Source organism: Haliotis rubra, unplaced genomic scaffold, assembly GCF_003918875.1.
Source record: "Haliotis rubra isolate DU_JTF1 unplaced genomic scaffold, ASM391887v1 Scf667, whole genome shotgun sequence".
In the NCBI taxonomy this organism is placed as follows: domain Eukaryota; kingdom Metazoa; phylum Mollusca; class Gastropoda; order Lepetellida; family Haliotidae; genus Haliotis; species Haliotis rubra.
Window position 1 is genome coordinate 227,497 of NW_025767376.1, and position 25,756 is coordinate 253,252.

At 40.5% G+C, this 25,756-nt stretch overlaps 1 protein-coding gene and 1 long non-coding RNA gene across 4 annotated transcripts in view; both read left to right on the top strand.

Annotated features, from left to right (window-relative positions):
• The window catches only part of LOC124257575 (deleted in malignant brain tumors 1 protein-like), a 51,775-nt gene that overhangs the window by 18,185 nt on the left and 7,834 nt on the right, over positions 1–25,756 (top strand). For 2 of the 3 annotated variants that reach the window (XM_046691675.1, XM_046691676.1), the window contains exons 5-8: positions 9,590–9,674; positions 11,651–11,768; positions 12,355–12,505; positions 13,525–13,600. In XM_046691675.1, coding sequence (XP_046547631.1) covers positions 9,590–9,674; positions 11,651–11,675 — 110 coding nt within the window. In that variant the 3' untranslated portion in view covers positions 11,676–11,768; positions 12,355–12,505; positions 13,525–13,600. Of the gene's footprint in view, positions 1–9,589; positions 9,675–11,650; positions 11,769–12,354; positions 12,506–13,524; positions 13,601–15,053; positions 15,167–20,050; positions 20,209–25,756 lie in introns of those variants that run through there. The other variant, XM_046691674.1, reaches the window with a different exon arrangement.
• Positions 1,408–3,438, top strand: LOC124257576. The gene is made up of 3 exons (XR_006893309.1): positions 1,408–1,426; positions 2,711–2,841; positions 3,416–3,438. It is a non-coding gene; the product is annotated as an uncharacterized LOC124257576 (long non-coding RNA).

A 25,756-nucleotide genomic window follows, 5' to 3' on the forward strand; every position in this document is an offset into this window, starting at 1 on the left:
ATCAAAAGAATTAACTGATAATATATTGATTAATCCACTGTTATCTTGCACTGTGGATTTGTCAAAAGTGTTTATGTATGTAGGTTAACTGAAACTGACACCTAATGCACCCATCTAGGCAAAAATCAACATGCTGTATTCAAGGGATTTGGTTGATAATCTGTTGATTGATGATTCATTGTTGTCTAACTCCAAACTGAGTATTTTAAAGAACATTGGATGTCATGAAAATAGATAACGCTATCTCATGTGACCAGTGTGCTAAATAGTTTCCAAATTTTGCTAGCCACTTGGGCTAGCTATGCCCTGAAAGTTACCAGCCCACAAAATAGTTCACTAGCTTGCAATGTGAAGGTAGACACAGGTGTCATCATTGAGCTATAAGTGTGTTATAACTTCAACCAGTTGGAGAGATTGATGTATTTGCAAAGTGACCACATGAAAATTCACTCAGCCAGTTGGGCCATTGACTGTGGAAATTTTACTGGCCTGACTGAATTTTTACTTATCCACGGGTGAGCGGGCCAGTGACTATTTCGCGACACTGCCTGTGACCAGTGAGACATGACACCTATTTACAACAGCTGAAACAATAGGTGTCACTTCACACAGAACAGCAAGAATGAAGTTAGGTACAAGTAAAGTCAATTATAAGCAAATTTGTATTCTCTGACCTAAAACAACCGATCCATATTCTCGATATTTTCAAAGCTAGAGTTTTGTTTCTCTTTAAGTGAAGCCCCAGAAACTCTAAGGAGTCAAGAATGTACATCTTGAAAGGTGTTTAACAATGTTGATATGTGTTATAGTTCTGCAGTGTAGTAGGGTGCAGTGCAGGGTAGGAAATAACTTTTAACATTGCTAGTGTACTCTGGTACAGTGGCACATGTAAAATCACTTGCCCTGGTAATTTTCCACTATACCAGCTGATTTTCTTGTTGATCTTTTAAATAAACAACATAATTAACATTGGAAAGTCAACTGGACACCGGTACAATGTGATATACAAATTAGATTGCCCTCACAGAAAAACAACACTGGACTCGGACGTCGGGCAATGGGTTATTTCCACCCCTGTGGTGTCATCCCACAGATGACATCTTACCTTTGTCATCCTGCTCATAATATTAATCTCTATTGGTCAAGTGGACAAGGTGGCAGTCAGGGCTTCAGATCAGAAGGTCCGAGGTTCAATCCCAGTAATTGATGTGTAACATTTAATTGGTGCTTCACACAGAGTAACCATACTCAACAAAACAATATGTTCAGGAAAACATTCCCTTTGTGAAATCGTTGTCCTGTCAGTATCATGATATTGCATTTCTTTTACCCTTCACAGATAGTGGCTGCACTACTAAGGTCACCGTGTCAGACTCCACTCAGACACACAATCACATCAGAAGGGTACCCCTTCAGAGTATCAACAGTAAGACATTTGTATAGTACATCTTTCCTTCCTGTCACTATGACGAACAGACAATCCTAACTCTAATGAAAATAATGATTGATAAATGGTATCCCAGAAACTTTGATTTGAGGCACCCATATTATCTAACAAGGTTCATCAAAGTTTGATTTGAGACACCCAAATTATCTAACAAGGTTCATCAAACTTTGATTTGAGACACCCAAATTATCTAACAAGGTTCATCAAACTTTGATATGAGACATCCATATTATCTAACAAGGTTGATCAAACTTTGACTTGAGACATCCATATTATCTAACAAGGTTGATCAAACTTTGATTTGAGACATCCGTATTATCTAACAAGGTTGATCAAACTTTGATATGAGACATCCATATTATCTAACAAGGTTGATCAAACTTTGATTTGAGACATCCATATTATCAAACAAGGTTGATCAAACTTTGATTTGAGACATCCGTATTATCTAACAAGGTTGATCAAACTTTGATTTGAGACATCCGTATTATCAAACAAGGTTGATCAAACTTTGATTTGAGACATCCGTATTATCTAACAAGGTTGATCAAACTTTGATTTGAGACATCCGTATTATCTAACAAGGTTGATCAAACTTTGATTTGAGACATCCGTATTATCTAACAAGGTTGATCAAACTTTGATATGAGACATCCATATTATCAAACAAGGTTGATCAAACTTCTTTGATATGAGACATCCGTATTATCTAACAAGGTTGATCAAACTTTGACTTGAGACATCCATATTATCTAACAAGGTTGATCAAACTTTGATTTGAGACATCCGTATTATCTAACAAGGTTGATCAAACTTTGATTTGAGACATCCATATTATCAAACAAGGTTGATCAAACTTTGATTTGAGACATCCGTATTATCTAACAAGGTTGATCAAACTTTGATTTGAGACATCCGTATTATCAAACAAGGTTGATCAAACTTTGATTTGAGACATCCGTATTATCAAACAAGGTTGATCATTCATATGTACCCATGAAGATTTGGGTTAGAATTGGTCTTCAACAACCAATGCAGGTCGTAAGAGCTCATTAACTGGATCACTTGGTCAAGCTCACAGACTCGGTTGATGCATATCACAGTTGTGTAAATCGATGCTCATGGTGTCAATCACTGGATTGTCTTGTCCAAACTTGATTAATTCCAGACAGCTGTTATATGGCTGGCAATTGCACAGCGCATTGTTAAACAAGAAAGAAACAAAAACCTGTGGATGTTGACAGCATTTCATTTTTGTTTCAGGAATCAAGAATGCCGTTGGCAGCTTGACGCAACACAAATGTATAGCCAGAACAAAACCATAAAACTGCGATTTATGGTTGACATAGAAGATTCTGATGACTGTGAAATAGAATCTGTCACAGTCTTTGCTTGTAAGTATAGACACAAAAAATATGGATTGTTTTTCTGCCTTTCAGGTGAAATGTATGTTGCTTGAAGTATCAGTTTGAAATCTGATAAGTCATTCTTTGTCACAGGACTCATTCTCAATAACGGGGTGCAAATGCTGTCACCGCCATGCTTCTTTTAATTAGCAAATGTTATTGTGTTATCAGTATAAACTGCCCAACATACATCATGCTTAAACAGTCCAATAAGCCCCAAAGTATATTTGTTACAGCTAAGGAAATAGGTCAGCTGATGTTCATTACTGTTGCCGATAACAAAACCTTACTTCGCAGTTTAACTTAACACAGTTTGGTATACAAATACCTAAATATTAGTCCATTAAGACATTGATATTGGTCAAAAGTTTCATTTTCTGCAAATTGTTGGGCCAATGCATTCTTTTTAGATAAATGAATTTGGTCTAATGACCTGTTGCCAGTTTTGAGAAAATGTCTGTGACCAATTTTCAGCTTGACATATCGTTTGATCTCACACAAGCAATATCTCCAGTGGAACACAGTTTTGAATGATAAATGTATGTTGACCCTTTGTCACCAGTCACATCAACCAGAAATACCAAAACTAGCGAGTGCTGTGCCAGCAGCGGCGTGAAGAAGAAAAATATGAGTTCTTCATCCAGTCCCTCCTGGTGGTGTTCAAGACGGGATCTAGAGTTGCACGGGGCAAAAAGGCTTTACGATGATGTACCAGATGATTGAGGGTATGTCAAAAGCAAGTGAGTGAGTGAAGTGAGAGTTCATAAGGTTTGGTGCTTTTGCTCTTAGTTGAGCGAAATGGGCTTCACACATTGAACCCATGTGGGGAATCATGTGGGGAGACAAGACTGTGAAATAGGGACTGATATGTTTGATGATGGTGAGACAAGACTGTAAAATACTGACTGATATGTTTGATGATGGTGAGACGAGACTGTGAAATAGGGACTGATATGTTTGATGATGGTGAGACAAGACTGTAAAATACTGACTGATATGTTTGATGATGGTGAGACAAGACTGTGAAATAGGGACTGATATGTTTGATGATGGTGAGACAAGACTGTGAAATAGGGACTGATATGTTTGATGATGGTGAGACGAGACTGTGAAATAGTGACTGATATGTTTGATGATGGTGAGACAAGACTGTGAAATAGGGACTGATATGTTTGATGATGGTGAGACAAGACTGTGAAATAGGGACTGATATGTTTGATGATGGTGAGACAAGACTGTGAAATAGGGACTGATATGTTTGATGATGGTGAGACAAGACTGTGAAATACTGACTGATATGTTTGATGATGGTGAGACAAGACTGTAAAATAGTGACTGATATGTTTGATGATGGTGAGACAAGACTGTGAAATAGGGACTGATATGTTTGATGATGGTGAGACAAGACTGTGAAATAGGGACTGATATGTTTGATGATGGTGAGACAAGACTGTGAAATAGGGACTGATATGTTTGATGATGGTGAGACAAGACTGTGAAATAGGGACTGATATGTTTGATGATGGTGAGACAAGACTGTGAAATAGGGACTGATATGTTTGATGATGGTGAGACAAGACTGTGAAATAGGGACTGATATGTTTGATGATGGTGAGACAAGACTGTGAAATAGGGACTGATATGTTTGATGATGGTGAGACAAGACTGTGAAATAGGGACTGATATGTTTGATGATGGTGAGACGAGACTGTAAAATAGTGACTGATATGTTTGATGATGGTGAGACGAGACTGTGAAATAGGGACTGATATGTTTGATGATGATGTGAGACAAGACTGTGAAATAGGGACTGATATGTTTGATGATGGTGAGACAGAGACTGTGAAATAATAGGGACTGATATGTTTGATGATGGTGAGACAAGACTGTGAAATAGGGACTGATATGTTTGATGATTGTGAGACAAGACTGTAAAAAATAGGGACTGATATGTTTGATGATGGTGAGACAAGACTGTGAAATAGGGACTGATATGTTTTGATGATGGTGAGACAAGACTGTGAAATAGGGACTGATATGTTTGATGATGGTGAGACAAGACTGTGAAATAGGGACTGATATGTTTGATGATGGTGAGACAAGACTGTGAAATAGGGACTGATATGTTTGATGATGGTGAGACAGAGACTGTAAAATAGGGACTGATATGTTTGATGATGGTGAGACAAGAGACTGTAAAATAGTGACTGATATGTTTGATGATGGTGAGACAAGACTGTAAAATAGTGACTGATATGTTTGATGATGGTGAGACAAGACTGTAAAATAGTGACTGATATGTTTGATGATGGTGAGACAAGACTGTGAAATAGGGACTGATATGTTTGATGATGGTGAGACAAGACTGTGAAATAGGGACTGATATGTTTGATGATGGTGAGACAAGACTGTAAAATACTGACTGATATGTTTGATGATGGTGAGACAAGACTGTAAAATACTGACTGATATGTTTGATGATGGTGAGACAAGACTGTGAAATAGTGACTGATATGTTTGATGATGGTGAGACAAGACTGTAAAATACTGACTGATATGTTTGATGATGGTGAGACAAGACTGTGAAAATAGGGACTGATATGTTTGATGATGGTGAGACAAGACTGTGAAATAGGGACTGATATGTTTGATGATGGTGAGACAAGACTGTGAAATAGGGACTGATATGTTTGATGATGGTGAGACAAGACTGTAAAATACTGACTGATATGTTTGATGATGGTGAGACAAGACTGTAAAATACTGACTGATATGTTTGATGATGGTGAGACAAGACTGTGAAATAGTGACTGATATGTTTGATGATGGTGAGACAAGACTGTGAAATAGGGACTGATATGTTTGATGATGGTGAGACAAGACTGTAAAATATGACTGATATGATGATGGTGAGACAAGACTGTGAAATAGGGACTGATATGTTTGATGATGGTGAGACAAGACTGTGAAATAGGGACTGATATGTTTGATGATGGTGAGACAAGACTGTGAAATAGCGACTGATATCTTTGATGATGGTGAGACAAGACTGTATGAAAAATGACTGATATGTTTTGATGATGGTGAGACAAGACTGTGAAATAGGACTGATATGTTTGATGATGGTGAGACAAGACTGTAAAATAGTGACTGATATGTTTTGATGATGGTGAGACAAGACTGTGAAAATAGCGACTGATATATCTTTGATGATGGTGAGACAAGACTGTGAAATAATGGGACTGATATGTTTGATGATGGTGAGACAAGACTGTGAAATAGGGACTGATATGTTTGATGATGGTGAGACAAGACTGTGAAATAGGGACTGATATGTTTGATGATGGTGAGACAAGACTGTGAAATAGGGACTGATATGTTTTGATGATGGTGAGACAAGACTGTGAAATAGGGACTGATATGTTTGATGATGGGTGAGACACGAGACTGTGAAATAGGGACTGATATGTTTGATGATGGTGAGACAAGACTGTGAAATAGGGACTGATATGTTTGATGATGGTGAGACAAGACTGTGAAATAGGGACTGATATGTTTGATGATGGTGAGACAAGACTGTGAAATAGGGACTGATATGTTTGATGATGGTGAGAGGCAGACTGTGAAATAGAGGACTGATATCTTTGATGATGGTGAGAGACAAGACTGTAGAAATAGGGACTGATATGTTTTGATGATGGTGAGACAGAGACTGTAGAAATAGGGACTGATATGTTTGATGATGGTGAGGAACAAGACTGTGAAATAGGGACTGATATGTTTGATGATGGTGAGACAAGACTGTATGAAAATAGGGACTGATATGTTTGATGATGGTGGTGAGACAAGACTGTGAAATAAGGGACTGATATGTTTGATGATGGTGAGACAGAGACTGTGAAATAGGGACTGATATGTTTGATGATGGTGAGACAGGAGACTGTGAAATAGGGACTGATATGTTTGATGATGGTAGAGACAAGACTGTAAAATAGGGACTGATATGTTTGATGATGGTGAGACGAGACTGGAAATAGGGACTGATATGTTTGATGATGGTGAGACAGAGACTGTAAAATAGGGACTGATATTGTTTGATGATGGTGAGACAAGACTGTGAAATAAAAGGGACTGATATGTTTTGATGATGGTGAGAGACAAGACTGTAAAATAGGGACTGATATGTTTTGATGATGGTGAGACAAGACTGTAGAAATAAGGGACTGATATGTTTGATGATGGGTGAGACAAGACTGTATGAAATAGGGACTGATATGTTTGATGATGGTGAGACAAGACTGTGAAATAGGGACTGATATGTTTGATGATGGTGAGACGAGACTGTGTGAAATATGGACTGATCTGTTTGATGATGGTGAGACAAGACTGTGAAATAGGGACTGATATGTTTGATGATGGTGAGATGAGACTAAAATACTGACTGATATGTTTGATGATGGTGGGAGACAAATAGGGACTGATATGTTTGATGATGGTGAGGCCGAGACTGTGCAGAGCCACTGACTGATCTGTTTTGGATGATGAGCACGGCCGAACATGTGTGATCTCATGTGACAAGAGGTACAGGGTAAGCATGTATCTGCGTAATTGCATAAAATGTTTATGAGAGCTCTCAATTCCTATTAAAGCGTATTGCACTACAAGCATGCTTGAATTTTGATAAAAACTCAATAAATGTGATCTTACATGCGTACACACGAAAATGTCAAATCTTCGCTTGCATACCTATGGATAGATAACATAACTGAGGTATATTGAGAGGTTCTATTTTTAGGACATGAACTTGACAACCTGCAGTTTTCCTTATTGTTTCTCTTATTACAGATCAAATATAAATAACAAACACTAACGTTTAAACTTTATTATATTTTTAATAATTAATGTAAGGAAAATGACAAAATACCCAAATTGAGGTTTGAGTGAGGGTGGGTACAATTTATTTGGTTACTCAAAGGAAAATTAGGATACCGATTGAGATGACCACAAGCGAGTACATAACTCAATGACCCAACACATTATCTGTAGCTCTGTGACCAGTCGCTAAATAGTTTTCAAATTTTGCTTTCGGACAAGACTGTCAGCTTTAATATTCTTCAGTATGAAAGATCAGCCTTTCAGGTCATCATTAGGTTATTTGATTGTAAAGTCCAAATATCCAATTTGTCTTAGTAAAAGCTGGACATACAAGAAAAATGTATGCATCTTAATGGACAATTGTGAGCCAGTGCATTGATATTGTCTGCCAAGATGATTGATACATCTGTTAGAACATGACTCAAAATCACAGATTAAAAGTTGTGTACCTGATGCATGATGGTAGTGATTTCCCACAACTTGTATTGTCAAAATGGTCAAAGCATGTGGCATGATTATATATGTGATGGCAAGTGAAGCTTAGTGAATATCTCAGTTAACAATTGGTCAACCATATATATGCACATATAAACCATATTGTACTTGAGGACTGGCAGGTGCCAGAAGATACTAACAGGATCATTCCTAACCCAGCTGCACATCTTTTACTGATTACCAGTTTCAAAATGACCACCACCTGTTTCCTCGAAGGTTAGTAAAGACTACAAGGTCCCATCGTTCCTGTTCCTTATTTCCACTCATGCATGTGGTTATTTATAAGGACATACCTCATTAGTGTAGGGGTTTAAAGCATCCGCCTGGAAGAAGGTCATGGAGTTCGATCCCGACCGTGTCATACCATAAGGCGTTAAAAATATAGGTACTTGTTGGTCCCTGCCTGGCCTTTCGGCATTAATGGGTACAACAAGGACCCGGTGGGCTCGAGTCAGTATAATGTGTCTGAGTGGGGTATTCATGCTTCACTGCGGCATGGTATCTTAGTGGGCTAGCAGTATAAAACCAGCTTAAGTCTGGGCTAGTACAAGCAGCCGCGTACACATACACTGCATGCATGTAGGTCATATGAAGCGAAATATTCTCAAGTATGGCGTAAAACCCAATTTCACCTCACCTCACCTGTTATTTATAAGAGAACTGAATCAATAAGATTTTGGTTACTCAGTGCACCTTCCAAATACATTCCTCTCCTTAACTCAGCTCAGATATTACCCTAAACATTTATGAAATTTAAATCAATTTTTAATCCCAATAGCCTGGTTATACTTGACTCACTGCAGAAATAGCTGATGGTTGTAAAGTTGGGTCTCTGAGATGGTCTACCAGATGACCGATGTTAGACAAATCTCAGTAGGATTTTACTGCGATGAGTGAGATTTAACACCACTTTAAACAATATTGCAGTTATGCCATGGCACATAGAGCTTGATGTTAGAGACCAAACAATGCTGGTCGGTGAACATAGAAATGTGGTTTGGGCAAGCCAGGATTCAAACCCATGATCACAGGTTCCAGTATGCGCCAAGGGATGTGACTCTGCAGTGCAACTTCCACACATTAAACAACCAGGAAACCCATGCTTCTCTAGGATGAAATTCCACATGAACAATGATAATGCAAGGTTGAAAAGATGGTCTTCCAGATAATTCTTGAATATGCTGTTTGGAAAATGACAAAAATTATTTACATCTAGAAATGACCAAATCTGAATTTTTCTTTGTCCATGCCTGTCAGATACATGTGTGTTTAAGTGGGACCCGATTATTTCCCTGTTTCTGGAGGATAACATATTTAATGTTTAAATGTTTAAATTAATGGTGTGTATTCTCTTTTTGTTATCCAGAAACATCATGCAGTAAGGAGCTGTTTCTTCCTGGAACAACAAAGCGCTATGTCCAGTCACCGTTATATCCCCTGCCCTATCCAAGGTAACTAATGTCAACAATGTTCAAGGTGCCCAAACTCAACTAAGTCCTAAGGTAACTAATCTCAACAATATCCAAGGTGCCCAGAGCTCAACCACGTCCAAGGTAACTAATCTCAACAATGTTCAAGGTGCCCAAACTCAACCATGTCCAAGGTAACTAATGTCAACAATGTTCAAGGTGCTCAAACTCAACCCATGTCCAAAGGTAACTAATGTCAACAATGTTCAAGGTGCTCCAAACTCAACCACGTCCAAGGTAACTAATGTCAACAATGTTCAAGGTGCCCAAACTCAACCACGTCCAAGGTAACTAATGTCAACAATGTTCAAGGTGCTCCAAACTCAACCCGTCCAAGGTAACTAATGTCAACAATGTTCAAGGTGCCCAAACTCAACCCGTCCAAGGTAACTAATGTCAACAATGTTCAAGGTGCCCAAACTCAACCATCCAAGGTAACTAATGTCAACAATGTTCAAGGTGCCCAAACTCAACCATGTCCAAGGTTAACTAATCTCAACAATGTTCAAGGTGCCCAAACTCAACCACGTCCAAGGTAACTAATCTCAACAATGTTCAAGGTGCTCAAACTCAACCGATCCAAGGTAACTAATGTCAACAATGTTCAAGGTGCCCAAACTCAACCATGTCCAAGGTAACTAATCTCAACAATGTTCAAAGGTGCCCAAACTCAACCCGTCCAAGGTAACTAATCTCAACAATGTTCAAGGTGCCCAAAGCTCAATCATGTCCAAGGTAACTATTCTCAACAATGTTCAAGGGTGCCCAAACTCAACCCATGTCCAAGGTAACTAATCTCAACAATGTTCAAGGTGCTCCAAACTCAACCCACGTCCAAGGTAACTAATGTCAAGGTGCAATCAACCATCAAGGTGCCCAAAAGCTCAGCCATGTCCAGGGTAACTAATGTCAACAATGTTCAAGGTGCTCAAACTCAACCATGTCCAAGGTAACTAATCTCAACAACGTTCAAGGTGCCCAAACTCAACCACGTCCAAGGTAACTAATCTCAACAATGTTCAAGGTGCCCAAACTCAACCATGTCCAAGGTAACTAATCTCAGCAATGTTCAAGGTGCCCAAACTCAACCACGTCCAAGGTAACTAATCTCAACAATGTTCAAGGTGCCCAAACTCAACCATGTCCAAGGTAACTAATGTCAACAATGTTCAAGGTGCTCCAAACTCAACCACGTCCAAGGTAACTAATGTCAACAACGTTCAAGGTGCCCAAACTCAACCATGTCCAAGGGTAACTAATCTCAATCAACGTTCAAGGTGCCCAAACTCAACCATGTCCAAGGTAACTAATGTCAACAATGTTCAAGGTGCTCAAACTCAACCCGTCCAAGGTAACTAATGTCAACAACAGCGTTCAAGGTGCCCAAACTCAACCGTCCAAGGTAACTAATCTCAACAACGTTCAAGGGTGCCCAAACTCAAAACTCCAACCATGTCCAAGGTAACTAATCTCAACAATGTTCAAGGTGCCCAAACTCAACCACGTCCAAGGTAACTAATCTCAACAATGTTCAAGGTGCCCAAACTCAGGTAACCATGTCCAAGGTAAAACTAATCTCAACAACGTGGTATTTCTGGTTACTTTCCTCAAAGGTGCTGTGGCAGCTAAAGTCACCAAGTGCTCAAAATAGAAAAACTTATCTGGCTGGCCTATACCTTCGAGTCCCTCCTTTCTATAGCTTGTGACAAGGACATAGACCCATAATAGTTTAGAACCTCAGGCCAACTTCCAGGTCAACTTCCTTTGATCTTGTGGGAGACATTTATTTCAAGCGTTGTCGTCACCGTAATCCCAAAATATTGCTAAACTATTATTGCTATAGCTATCTCAAATAGCTGTACTCCATATATCTATGCCCGTCATTTGCAAGTAATGTCTACATCATGAATTTGCACTTTGGAGAAATGTAACGGAATGAAACTGTCAAGTTTTTTTAGTTTTCAGAGATGCACATACGGATAAGGACAGCTTAGCCTTACCACAATATCAGACTGGGCGTCCTCAATTCTGATCTCAGCTTGTCCTGTACATATGCATATGTTCTGGTTTAACGATGAATGCGTAGATCAATGTTATTGTTGAAAGCTACTATTATATATTTTCAACTACCTTCAAAGTGTGTGAGTTTAGTTTTACACTGCACTCCACAATGTTCCAACTATATGGTGGTGGTCTGTAAATAATGTCAGTCTGGACCAGACATCCAGTGATCAACACATGAGCATTGATCTGCACAATTGGGAACCGATGACATGTGTCAACCAAGTCAGCCAGCCTGACCACTCAATACCGTTAGTCAGCCTCTTATGACAAGCATGGGTTACTGAACCCAGACCTTCCACGGTCCAACTACCTTCAAAACACACTGACAGTAAAACTCTAAATTGTTTATTTGCATATGATATCCTTTGATAAATGTAATGAATAATGAATGCTAATAATGAAACAAAGTCACATATTTTGAATATTCTTGATTTAGACATTGTTTTTAATGTCTTTATGTATTTTGTTGTTGTTTATTTTATTCATTTCTTGACTTTTTATGATAAGCATATTTGTTCTTAGTTTAGGGTTTTATGAGGTTTCAGATATTATCAAGCGTTGTCATTATGTGTTAGTTAACATTTTTCCTCCATATCTAGGTGACTCAGAGAAAGGCCCTTTGCTTGGGAAATGAGTGCGGTTCCGATCTACCGGCGTTCCACAGCCTGAGACAACAACTGTATGTTGTGTTTGTGAGCCAGGACAACAACAACAGACTTTCAGGGTTCCGCGACGAAGCTTTCAAGATGGTATGTCACAGCGATAAAGTACATCATGATCATAATACATCCATGGAGGCAGTCAAATAGGGTGCCAGCTGTACAAAACTAAGATGATAAGTAACTCAATTGCCTTAGCATAGACTTGGCGTGGCGCTAAGGCTGCTTTGTACTACGGCTCTCAGGAGTTACAAATGTTTTAGTCAAGTTGTCATGGAAACTGAAAGAAGGAAATTAACTTTCCAGGTGTGTCAGGCGACCTGTAAGTGATTGAGTCTCGTCATACTCCTGTTCATGTGCATTGAAGACCTGAGATCAATTAGAATTGATCTTCAGTAACCCATGCTTGTTGTAAGAGGTGACTAGCGGGATCAGGTGGTCAGGCTCGCTGACTTGGTTGGCACTTGTCATCGCTTCCCAGTTGTGTAGATCGATGCTCATGCTGTTGATCACTGGATTAGTTACAGACTCACTCACTCACTCACTCACTCACACACTCTTGCAGACACTCAGACAAGATAACTGTTGCCCTAGATCTGGACGATACTGTACTCATTGCAGACAAGATAACACTCTTGCACTAGATCTGGACGATACTGTACTCATGCAGGCAAATGTGCATCAGAAGACACCTGTCTCCATCCACCACCAATTCTGACGATGATGAAGTCACCGAAAATGTGAAACAAATGTTCTGGATCTGGAATAATCAGATGGGGCACTGTAAACAAATGTTTCTGTCAACAATGTGTATTTTTTAACTTAAGTATGGTTTGTTTGAAAAAGATCTTGAACTCCGATGGAACTGATGCGTTTGGGTTAATTACAGACTGACGCCATATAGCCGAAATATTAGGGAGTGTGGCGTTAAACAACAAACTAACTAACCAACCAACTTGCTCATAGGTTTCAATAAACTGGGCGTGTGTCCCTTTTTAGGGAGTGTGAAGCTTTTGACTTTCTGTCCTGCCATTTTACTACATTATAAATATTTATTCTATACAGTGTTCAACCACACTCACTCACCCTTTCATTATTCTTACTTTCAGACAGGTGTGGAAGCAGGATTCACACAGATTATTTCCAAACAGGGAAAATTGTAGTTCGCGAGAACCAATTCAGCCAGTGAGTAGAGAGTTTATAGCTTTTAAAGTAATTTATCACATGGTGAAACATAACCCTTGGCACCACTTCAGGATTCTGCTGGGATTTATATTATCCCGTCTCAGATGTGGTTTTGGAGGTGCTGTTGTCATTTTAATGTTGGTGCAGTAAATTGTTTGAAATATAATCTCATAAAGAGTGAGATATATACGGTGTTCATACAGGTTTTTAAAAGTCCCAAATTTGGACATTTTACCCTAAAAAGTCCCTAAATTCATTTCAGCCTTGAGAGTCCCTAGATGCCAGTGATTTGCACTGAAAAGGCCCTATATTTAGTAAAACTTGTGAAGTTACGATTTTACAGGAAATTAATCCATAAAATAAATACCTTGCAATGACATTAGATGTTAATTAATCTCCATCGAGAAGCAAAACTGTCCCAGTGCAGTGATGTAGCTAAAAGCGACCTGATGGTCGGTCCCACATTTGACCATCCTTGTTTGTATTCAAATACTTATGTGTTATATGTGTTTTCATAGTCAATTAAGTTGTTGATGGGGCCTTAAAATGCCTCTAAAGTGCCTTAAATCTGATGGCTGATAAATTGAACAAACCCTGTATATAATGTGTTTGCTTATCATTTTCTGGAACACTGGTAAATCTCCTGATCAGATGCATGTTTAGCATGTTGCCCCGACAACCCTGATTTGATCCTTCAGGTATTTTATCCCTATTATAGTCTGTTTGCAGTGAAAACGTACCGATGAATTTCACTCTATACAAAAAAGTAAATGGAATAAAGTTAAATTAAGATTGCGAATCCTCATAATTTTTCCTTGCCAGTTGAACATTTAAATCTCAGAATTTTATTCAACTTAGGATAAAAGTTGTGTAATAAACTATCGTAGTTTCAAATCGCTATTATTGGTTTGTATTACAAGGGGGCATGTATTCTAAATGAAACACCGAGAACATGTAGGGTTGGTCTAAGTTAATGCTCATCAAGTACCGCAAGTGCATTTGTTTCACTGTTCCATCTACTGCCCTTACCCCCTTGTAATACAAACCAATAATAGCGATTTGAATCTATGATTGTTTATTAAACTTTTACACTAAGTTGAATAAACATATAAGATTAAAAGTTTCATTTGGCAAGGTATACTTATGAGGATTCGCAATCTTAATTTCACTTAATTTGATTTACTTTTTTGTTTAAAGCAATATTCATCGGCACGTTTTCACTGCAAACAGACTATAGTAAACATGTTGGTTCTGGGTTCTTCTACACCTATAGCGGGCGGTGGGGTACGCGCAGATGACCTGGCTGTAATTCCCCACATGGGTACTATGTGTGAAGCCCATTTCCGGCATCCCCTGCCAGGATATTGCTGGAATATTGCTAAAAGCGGCGTAAATTTAAACGCACTCACTACACCTGTAGTAGGATCATGGAATAGTTTGGCTTTCTTTTCAGTTCCATGACATGCCGCTGGTCTTTCACTGCTCCCGTTCACGTGTCCAGCTTCTTGGTAACCTTCAGAGATGTTCAAGTACGCTGCCCTAGGAGTAAAATTTCAGTATATGATGGTAAGGATCGGGTATATATATAATTCTCCAATCTGTATCCCTTTAATGAAATGATCACCTTCAAGCATGTCCTTACTGTATTGATTTCATCACAAAGGATCAGTATTTCCATGTAAAAACGTTTTACAAAATTCTAACTCACAAACTGCATCCGTACGTACGTATTGGAATATCCGTTGACTGGATTCTTTTCATATTTGGTACCTAGGTTCATTCAAGTAAATGAAAGGTCCCAGTTAGGTTTGGTGACCTTCACCTAATTTTCAGGTCATGGCGACACTTTGAAGATTTCAGCATGTTAACCTGCATGTAAAAATTGTCAGAGAGATATCTCAAGAACCATTCACTGGACTGTCTTCATATTTGACACCAAGCTTCACCTGGCAGAGGTGCAAGGCCCACTTGATTTTGGTGACCTTCACATATTTCTTCATTACTATTTTTGCAAATTTCATACACTAAGACATTTATGGCAAGGTCAAAGTGAGTCTTGTAAATATTTGTTCATTTGATCAACTACAGATCAAAATATCAAGAGAGGTTGACTGGTCATGTTTTTGTTGACATTTAACTTCATCTTAAATTACGACGTTCACTTTCATTACTTTTTATCCCCCGCAACGCGTTTTGCGGGGAGTATTAAAATGGACTCCGTCCGTGTGTCCGTCAGTCCGTCCGTCCGTCCGTCCGTCCGACCGTCCGTCCGTGCACATGTCTTTTCCGGAGCAGAACTCTAAAACCGATCAATATTTCTTCACCAAACTTGGCACATACATGGATCTGGTGGTGTACTGGTGCCTTTTGGTAGTTTTGGAATTCTGAATAAAATATTTTTGGCGTTTCCATGGCAACAAGTTTGACTTAGACTGAAATTGGTGGTAGTGCTCTTTTCCGGAGCAGAACTCTAAAACCGTTCACTATTTCTTCACAAAACTTGGCACATAGATAGATCTGGTGGTGTACTGGTGCCTTTTGGTAGTTTTGGAATTCTGAATAAAATATTTTTGGCATTTCCATGGCAACAAGTTTGACTTAGACTGAAATTGGTGATAGTGCTCCTTTCTGGAGCAGAACTTTCAAAACCTTTCAATACTCTCCTTCCACTTTTCTATATACACACCTAAATATTTGACATAATCATAACTCATAGACATAATCATGAAGAGTATTTTGCCATTGCGGGGGATATTGATGACTTTGTCTTCTTGTTATCCCCCTAAGCTGCTTTTTGGGTAATTATATTAAATGGACTCCGTCGCGTCGCGTGCATGCATCCGTCCGTGTCGTCGCGTCCGTCCGATCCGTGCACATTTGTCTTTTCGGGCAAAACTCTAGAACCCTTCAATGTTTCTTCACCAAACTTGGCACATAGATAGATCTGGTGGTGTACTGGTGCCTTTTGGTAGTTTTGGAATTCTGAATAAAATATTTTGGCGTTTCCATGGCAACAAGTTCGACTTAGACTGAAATTGGTGGTTGTGCTCTTTTCGAGCAGAACTCTAAAACCGTTCACTATTTCTTCACCAAACTTGGCACATAGATAGATCTGGTGGTGTACTGGTGCCTTTTGGTAGTTTTGGAATTCTGAATAAAATATATTTTGGCATTTCCATGGCAACAAGTTTGACTTAGACTGAAATTGGTGGTAGTGCTCTTTTCGGAGCAGAACTCTAAAACTGTTCACTATGTCTTCCCCAAACTTGGCACATAGATAGATCTGGTAGTGTACTGGTGCCTTTTGGTAGTTTGGAATTCTGAATAAAATATTTTTTTGCGTTTCCATGGCAACAAGTTTGACTTAGCCTGAAATTGGTGGTAGTGCTCCTTTCTGGAGCTGAACTCTAAAACTGTTCACTATTTCTTCACCAAACTTGGCACATAGATAGATCTGGTAGTGTACTTGTGCCTTTTGGTAGTTTTGGAATTCTGAATAAAATATTTTTGGCGTTTCCATGGCAACAAGTTTGACTTAGACTGAAATTAGTTGTGCTCTTTTTTCGAGGCAGAACTCTAAAACTGTACAATGTGTCTTCACCTAACTTGGCACATAGATTGGTCTGGTGGTGTACTGGTGCCTTTTGGTAGTTTTGGAATTCTGAATAAAATATTTTTGGCATTTCCTTGGCAACAAGTTTGACTTAGCCTGAAATTGGTGATAGTGCTCCTTTCTGGAGCAGAACTTTAAAACCTTTCAATACTCTCCTTCCATAGCGAGGTTGACATAATCATAATCTTCGTGGACATAATCATGAAGAATATTTTTTGCCATTGCTTGGGGAATATTGATGACTTTGTCTTCTTGTTAAGTTTGATTTGATCATTTGCAGCAGGAGATTATGTCACCTTAGTGACAATGCTTGTTGACATTAATTGTAGATCACTGTCACCCAATTTCAGTGTGTAGAAATTCTACTTTTTGTGCTTTCTCAACTTAATCATGTTGACTTCAACCATAGGATATAAAATAGTCTATATACTACTAGTGGTGTTCGATGATCGATTATAATCGAAAATTGATTGGTTACCCTTTTCCGATAGCGACAATGATTGCAAAATTTCATAATCGATTGTAAGCTAATGATTTCACGAAAACAGTAATGAATACCCAACTCAGACCACAAGACAACTGGCAGTTACAAATGATTATAACCCGGTCCGCATTATTCACAAAATTCACAATCATATTCGTCTACTTACGCTGTGAAATGAAATGAAGTTGACTGAAAATGGATACACAGTGTATATATTTTGTTTAAGCAATGTCATATTTATTGTAGCTGTCGATCACAACAAACTGGCATGCACACTCCGGTATGGCGATGACTTGCATGTTTACGTCATTCCATGAAGCGTACAACTGCTGCTTAGCTGCTTTAACCTTGTTCATGACGGACGTATCTAAATACATAATAACCCAGCTGCAGAATATAAAAATAAAAAAAAGGAACAAAAAGTCTAAATAAATAATGATCTGCCAGTAATGTGTTAAGATAAATAAGCGCGAAGTTTTGGTGAAATCATAATTGTTGTTAGCTTTGGCCAAACAAAATGGCGACTGACGACCGGGTTGAAGTCGATGAAATATTCAACTACCCTTGCGGGGAAGGCAGATCCAACGTTTGGAAGTGTTTCAGATTTTGGAAGAAATGTCAGGGGCCCCCAACGAAGGAAAAACTTGACATGTCAAAGCGATTTAATCATTATTTGTCGAAGGGAATCACGCAAAACAAAGGTATCGACTCATAATTTACATTGATACTAACAAGTGAATGGTCTAATAGAAAAGTATCATCATGTTATAATGCATGATATGAATCCGTCCATACTCTTAAGTCTATTACTATCAGTTTTACGAAATTTGAAACTACACAATGCAGACAAACAAATTAAAACATTATTGAAAACGAATGACATGTAGGCCTTGTTACATGAATTATCGTAAATCAGGTTAAAACTTGAGTACCCTTTTACTTTGCTATGTCAGAGTCAATTTTGGATATATATCTACTTGCAAACATAAAATATATGAAATAAATCCTGAAAGTTGATTTCATAAATGATCAGAGATTATTTATTTGTCGAAATCAAGAACATAATTGATATTTGTCTTGTACTTATATATGTTTGTGTCTATATATTTCGAATTTCAATGAATGTTCTTCCAATTTCGTAGAATTTCTAGTGAAACGTATTGGCGTAGTTTAGGCTAAAATTTGTAGTCACTAGTATGATAAAATTGTTGAGGTTGGCATCTCTGGCATTGATGGTAAATAAAAAATAAACCATAAAAAGAACAAATTCTTTTTCTCTTCTTTTGTTCAAATTCAACCATCTGTCTCTGAACTGAACTTACTTACCTTTAGGAGTCTGAGACAATACCAAACACATGGTCTTGTGTAACATGTTTTATTCAGAGGTTATTCTTGTCATTTCATTTAACCGATTATTAACCCGATGATTGATCGGTTGAGCCAATCCGATTGTAACCGATGATCGATTATGAAATCACAACCGATTCCCAACACTATATACTACAAAGTATTTAGAGGCAACAAATGAGATCAGGAGGTCGGACACACTGACTGTCCCAAGGACATAGATCGACGCTCATGATGTTGATCACTGAATTGTCTGGTCAGGACCCGACTGCCTCATATACCTGGAATATTGCTGAGCAAACAACAAATAAACAAAATATACTACGAAGTCCATAATACTGCTGTAGCTTGAGGGTTGTACAGCATTGAGTTTGCATTTTCCCAAATCAGGGGTGATGTCATTAATTAACAGTGCAAATATATACATTTCAAGTTCATAACATTAACACAAACACAACCTCATACCAAGTACTAAAATATTTTACTCTAATGACATACCCAGTGTAGTACAATTCTAAGCCTGAAAGTCAAAATCACCTGGTTACATTAATGAGAAAGGTACATTAGAACTGGGTTAAATGATATAATTTCTAGTTGTGCAGAAAAAGCATGAAAAGTGCAGTCAAACAGAATCTCCCATACTTGTAGCTACCTAAAGAAAAAGTATGGTATGTGACAATTTCCTGAAATGAAGAGAAACAGTTTTTATATGGATAGACAACTTGCAATTTGCTAATATCTACACCGAAATGTTGCAACTTTGCAATAAAGAAGTTGTCAATCGATAAAAAATTGTTCCTCTTCATCATGCCAGTCTCTAAATGCCACTCAAAGACAATTTCCTGAAATGTTGAGGAGATGATGTTGTTAAATAAATATAAAGACATTTATGGTGATTCTTCAGTGATGTATAAGTGTTAAGCCTTTTACAGCAGATTGTAACTTCCAAAGTTTAGTTTTACATGGCATTGGTGTGGTCTCAGAACACTGTATTTTCATGTTTAAGGGCCAAGTGATACAGACTATAAACAGACATGGAATATCTGTGACAACCAGGATTATGCCTACTTGATTCCCGGGCCAAGTATGTTCATCAAGTTTGATAACAAGAGCAACAGAACAGGATACAGCTCATTTAAAATTAACTACAGAGGGTACCTCAACTAACAGGTAAGTGATGCAATCCAAATCAGTAGTAAATAAAGGATGAATGGAATATGATGTTTTTCATGAAATATATTATGTACGCAAAATTATGGTGGTTGGAATAGTGGTTTTGATGATGATCGTAGAGGTGGTGGTGGTTGTAGCAGTGGTGGTGGTTGTAGCAGTAGTGGTGGTGGTTGTAGCAGTAGTGGTGGTGATGGTTGTGTAGTGGTGGTGAGTGGTGGTGGTGGTGGTTGTAGTAGCAGTGGTGGTGGTGCTGTGCAGTGGTGGTGGTGGTTGTGGTAGTGGTGGTGGTGGTTGTAGTAGCAGTGGTGTGGTGGTTGTAGCAGTAGTGGTGATGATCGTAGCAGTGGTGGTGGTGGTTGTAGTAGCAGTGGTGGTGGTGGTTGTAGTAGCAGTGGTGGTGGTGGTTGTAGTAGCAGTGGTGGTGGTGGTTGTGTAGCAGTGGTGGTGGTGGTTGTAGCAGTGGTGGTGGTGGTTGTAGCAGTGGTGGTGGTGGTTGTAGTGGTGGTGGTGGTGGTTGTAGTGGTAGTGGTGGTGGTAGCAGCAGTGGTGGTGGTGGTTGTAGCAGTGGTGGTGGTGGTGGTAGCAGTGGTGGTGGTGGTTGTAGCAGTGGTGGTGGTGGTTGTAGCAGTGGTGGTGGTGGTTGCTTGTAGCAGTGGTGGTGGTGGTTGTAGTAGCAGTGGTGGTGGTGGTGGTTGTAGGTGGTGGTGGTGGTAGTTTGTAGCAGTGGTGGTGGTGGTTGTAGTAGCAGTGGTGGTGATGGTCATTGCAGTGAGTGGGTGGTGGTGGTGGTTGTAGGTGGTGGTGGTGGTTGTAGTAGCAGTGGTGGAGTGGTGGTTGTAGTAGCAGTGGTGGTGGTGATGATGTAGCAGTGGTGAGTGGTGGTTGTAGTAGCAGTGGTGATGGTGGTTGTAGCAGTAGTGGTGGGTGATGGTAGCAGTGGTAGTGGTGGTGGTTGTAGCAGTGGTGGTGGTGGTGGTTGTAGCAGTGGTGGTGGTGGTAGTAGCAGTGGTGGTGGTGGTTGTAGTAGTGGTGGTGGTGGTGTAGTAGTGGTGGTGGTGCAGTGGTGTGGTGGTGGTGGTAGCAGTGGTGGTGGTGGTTGTAGTAGTGGTGGTGGTGGTTTGTAGTGGTGGTGGTGGTGGTTGTAGTGGTGGTGGTGGTGGTAGTAGTAGTGGTGGTGGTGGTTGGCAAATAGTGGTGCTGGTTGTGGTAGCAGTGGTGGTGGTGGTTTTGTAGTAGTGGTGGTGGTGGTGGTGCATGTGGTGGTGGTGGTTGTAGTAGTGTGGTGGTGGTGGTGGTTTATAGCAGTGGTGGTGGTGGTTTGTGTAGCAGTGGTGGTGGTGGTTATGTAGCAGTGGTGGTGGTGGTTGTAGTAGCAGTGGTGGTGGTGGTGGTTGTAGCAGTGTGTGGTGGTGGTTGTAGCAGTAGTGGTGGTGGTTGTAGTAGCAGTGGTGGTGGTGGTTGTAGTAGCAGTGGTGGTGGTGGTTGTAGTAGCAGTGGTGGTGGTGGTTGTAGCAGTAGTGGTGGTGGTTGTAGCAGTAGTGGTGGTGGTGGTGGTTGTAGTAGTGGTGGTGGTGGTGAGTGTAGTAGCAGTGGTGGTGGTGGTTGTAGTAGTAGTGGTGGTGGTTGTAGTAGCAGTAGTGGTGGTGGTTGTAGTAGTGGTGGTGGTGGTTGTAGTAGTAGTGGTGGTGGTGGTTGTAGTAGCAGTGGTGGTGATGATGTGTAGCAGTGGTGGTGGTGGTTTGTAGCGAGTGGTGGTGGTGGTTGTAGTAGCAGTGGTGGTGTGGTGGTTGGTAGCAGTGGTGGTGATGGTGCTGGTTGTAGTAGCAGTGGTGGTGGTGGTTGTAGTAGTAGTGGTGGTGGTTGTAGTAGTAGTGGTGGTGCTGGTTGTAGTAGCAGTGGTGGTGGTGGTTGTAGTAGCAGTGGTGGTGGTGGTTGTAGTAGCAGTGGTGGTGGATTTGTAGCAGTAGTAGTAGCAGTGTAGTAACAGTGTGTGGTTTGTAGTAGCAGTGGTGGTGGGTTGTAGTAGCAGTGGTGGTGGTTGGTTGTAGTAGCAGTGGTGGTGGTGGTAGTTGTGAGTAGCAGTGGTGGTGGTGGTTGTAGTAGTAGTGGTGGTGGTGGTTGTAGTAGCAGTGGTGGTGGTGGTTGTAAGTAGCAGTGGTGGTGGTGATTGTAGTAGCAGTGGTGGTGGTGGTTTGTAGTAGCAGTGGTGGTGGTGGTTGTAGTAGCAGTGGTGGTGGTGGTGGTTTGTAGCAGTGGTGGAGGTGGTGGTGGTGGTGGTGGTTGTAGCAGTGGTGGTGGTGGTGGTTGTAGCAGTGGTGGTGGTTGTGGTGGTGGTGGTTGTAGTAGCAGTGGTGGTGGTGGTTGTTGATAGTAGCAGTGGTGGTGGTGGTTGTAGTAGCAGTGGTGAGGTGTGGTTTAGCAGCAGTGGTGGTGGTGGTTTGTAGTAGCAGTGGTGGTGGGTGGTTGTAGTAGCAGTGTGGTTGTAGTGGTTGTAGTTGGTGGTGGTGGTTTATAGTAGCAGTGGTGGTGAGTGGTTTAGTAGCAGTGGTGGTGGTGGTTTTGTAGTAGCAGTGGTGGTGGTGGTTGTAGTAGCAGTGGTGGTGGTGGTTGTAGTAGCAGTGGTGAGTGGGTGGTTGTAGTAGCAGTGGTGGTGGTGGTTGTAGTAGCAGTGGTGAGTGGTGGTTGTAGTAGCAGTGGTGGTGAGGTGGTTGTAGTAGCAGTGGTGGTGGTGGTTTGTAGTAGCAGTGGTGGTGGTGGTTGTAGCAGTGGTGGTGGTGGTTGTAGTAGTAGTGGTGGTTGGTGGTTTGTATGAAGTGGTGAGGTGGTGGTTTGTAGCAGTAGTGGTGGTGGTTGTTGTAGCAGTGGTGGTGGTGGTTGTAGTAGCAGTGGTGGTGGTGGTTGTAGTAGTAGTGGTGGTGGTGGTTGTAGTAGTGGTGGTAGTTGTAGTAGTGATGGTGGTGGTTTGTAGCAGTGGTGGTGGTGGTTGTAGTAGCAGTGGTGGTGGTGGTTGTAGTAGCAGTGGTGGTGGTGGTTGTAGTAGTGGTGGTGGTAGTTTGTAGTAGCAGTGGTGGGTGGTTGTAGCAGTGGTGGTGGTGGTTAGTAGCAGTGTGTGGTGGTTGTGGTTGTAGCAGTGGTGAGTGGTGGTGGTGGTAGTGAAGTGGTTGTAGCAGTGGTGGTGGTGGTTGTAGTAGCAGTGGTGGTGGTGGTTGTAGCAGTGGTTGTGGTGGTTGTAGCAGTGGTGGTGGTAAGTTGTAGCAGTGGTGGTGGTGGTGGTAGCAGTAGTAGTGAGTGGTTTGTAGCATTGTTGTAGGTGGTGGTTGTAGTAGCAGTTGGTGGTGGTGGATTTGTAGTAGCAGTGGTGGTGGTGGTTGTAGTAGTAGTGGTAGGTGGTGGTAGCAGTAGTGGTAGTGGTTGTAGCAGTGGTGGTGGTTTGTAGTAGCAGTGGTGGTGGTGGTTGTAGTAGTAGTGGTGGTGGTGGTAGTAGTGGCAGAGGTGGTGGTAGTAGTAGTGGTGGGAATGGTTGCTTGTAGCAGTGTGAGTGGTGGTTGTGGTGGTGGTTGTAGCAGTGGTAGTGGTGGTGGTGGTGGTTGTAGTAGTAGTGGTGGGGGTGGGATTTGTATGCAGTGGTAGGTGGTGTTTAGGTAGTAAGTAGGAGTGGTGCTGGTTTAGTAAGTAGCAGTGGTGGTTTGAGGTTAGCATTGTGATGCAGTTGGTGGTGTGGTTCATGTAAAAACTAAAAGCTGAGTGGTGGTGGTTGTTTAGTAAGTGGTGGTGGATTTGTAGTAGGGGATGGTGAAAAGTACTGGAGTAGTGATGGTGCTGGATTGTTAGTTAATTAGTGGTGGTGGTGGTTGTGAGTAGTGTAATTGGTGGTTTATGAGAAAAACTATACTTAAGTAGGGTAGGTGCTGGTTGTAGCCTAGCAGTGAGGTAGGGTGGATGTAGTAGCAATTAGTTGAGTGGTGGATGTAGTAGCATAACAAATGAATTAGTGAGTAGTTTGTAAGTAGCAAGTAAGGTGAGGTGGTGGGATGTAGTAGTAGCAGTGGTAGTGCTGGTTTAGTAAGTACTTAAGTGGGTGGGAATGGATTGCTTAGCAGTGAGTGGTGGTTGTAGTAAGTAACAGTGAGTGAGTGGTGGTTTATAGCAAGTAGTGGTGAGTGAGTAAGTTTGTAGTATGCAAGTGGTGCGTTGAGGTGGTTTATTAGCAGTAAGTAATTGGTGGTTGCTTATGAAAAGTAGCATTAGTGAGTGAAAGGTGGTTGCTTAATGCTTAGTGTGTGAGTGGTGGTTTATACAGTAGCAGTGGTAGTGGTAGTTAGTGTAATAGCAGTGGTAGTGGTGAAGTTTGTAGTAGCAGTGGTGGTGGTGAGTTGTAGCAGTGGTGGTGATTAGTCACAGTCAGCAGGCTGAAATTGGTTGTAGCAGTGGTAGTGTGGTGAACAATTAGTAGTATATAGTTGGTGAGTGGTTATGTATGTAATAGCAGTGGTAGGTGGTGTAATTTGTAAGTAGCAGTGGTAGGGAATTGCTGGTTGTAGCATATTAACTTGTAGTGATGATACATTAGCAGTAATTTAATTGAGTGGTTGTTTAGCAGTGGCATGAGTAATTGAAATTGTGGTTGCTTAGTAGCAGTGGTAGTGGATTTAACAGTTTGTAATTTAGTGGATTTATTAGTGAGCAGGTGGTTATGAAAAATTATAGTGAGTGAGTAAATAAATGTATATAAATGGTGCATTTCATGTGGTGATGTAATCCCGTAAAAAGTGGTTAGAAAGGAGATGTAGTATATAAAGTAGTTAGATGGTTGTAGTAGCAAATGGTTGCATGGTTAAGGTAAGTTCATGCAAAGTGGTAGGTGGTGGATTGTATAGCATGCACCCAGTGGTGGTTGGATTTAGGAATATAATTAAGTAAGGTGAATTGGGTTCATAGTAGCAGTGGTTAAGGTGAGTGGGTTGTTAAATAGCAGTGGTGGTGGTGGATTTAACAAGTAAGTAAGCAATTGCTTGAAGTCGGAGGGTAGGTGGATTTAACTAGCAAAAGCCAAGTAAGTATGGTGGTTGGTAGATTTATATGCAGTTAGGTAGGTGGAATTAGTTTAAAAGTATATTAGTGGTGGGTGGTGGTTGTAGTATAGTGAGTGAAAAGGTGGTTAGTTTAGCTGGCATGTGAAAGCAAGGTGGAAAAATGTAAGTTTAAGCAAGTATGATGGTGGTTAGTGGCAGTGGTTGTAGTAAAGCAGTTAATGGGGGTGGTTGTAGCAGTGGTGGTGGTTAGTAGTAGCAGTGGTTGGTGGTGGTTTAATAGCAAAATGAGTTGTTAGTGAGTTCATGAATGGTGGATAGTGATAGCGTAGCAGGTAGGATTTGTAAGTACTTAGTGACAGTGAAAATGGAGTGGTGGCTTGTAGCCAAAATGCCATGGTGGTTTCTAGTAGCAAGTGGTTAAGGTAGGAAAAGTGAAAATTAGTTCTGTATATAAGTAAGTTGTGAGTAGTTGTAATGATCTATGTGAAGAAATGAGTAATTAGTTG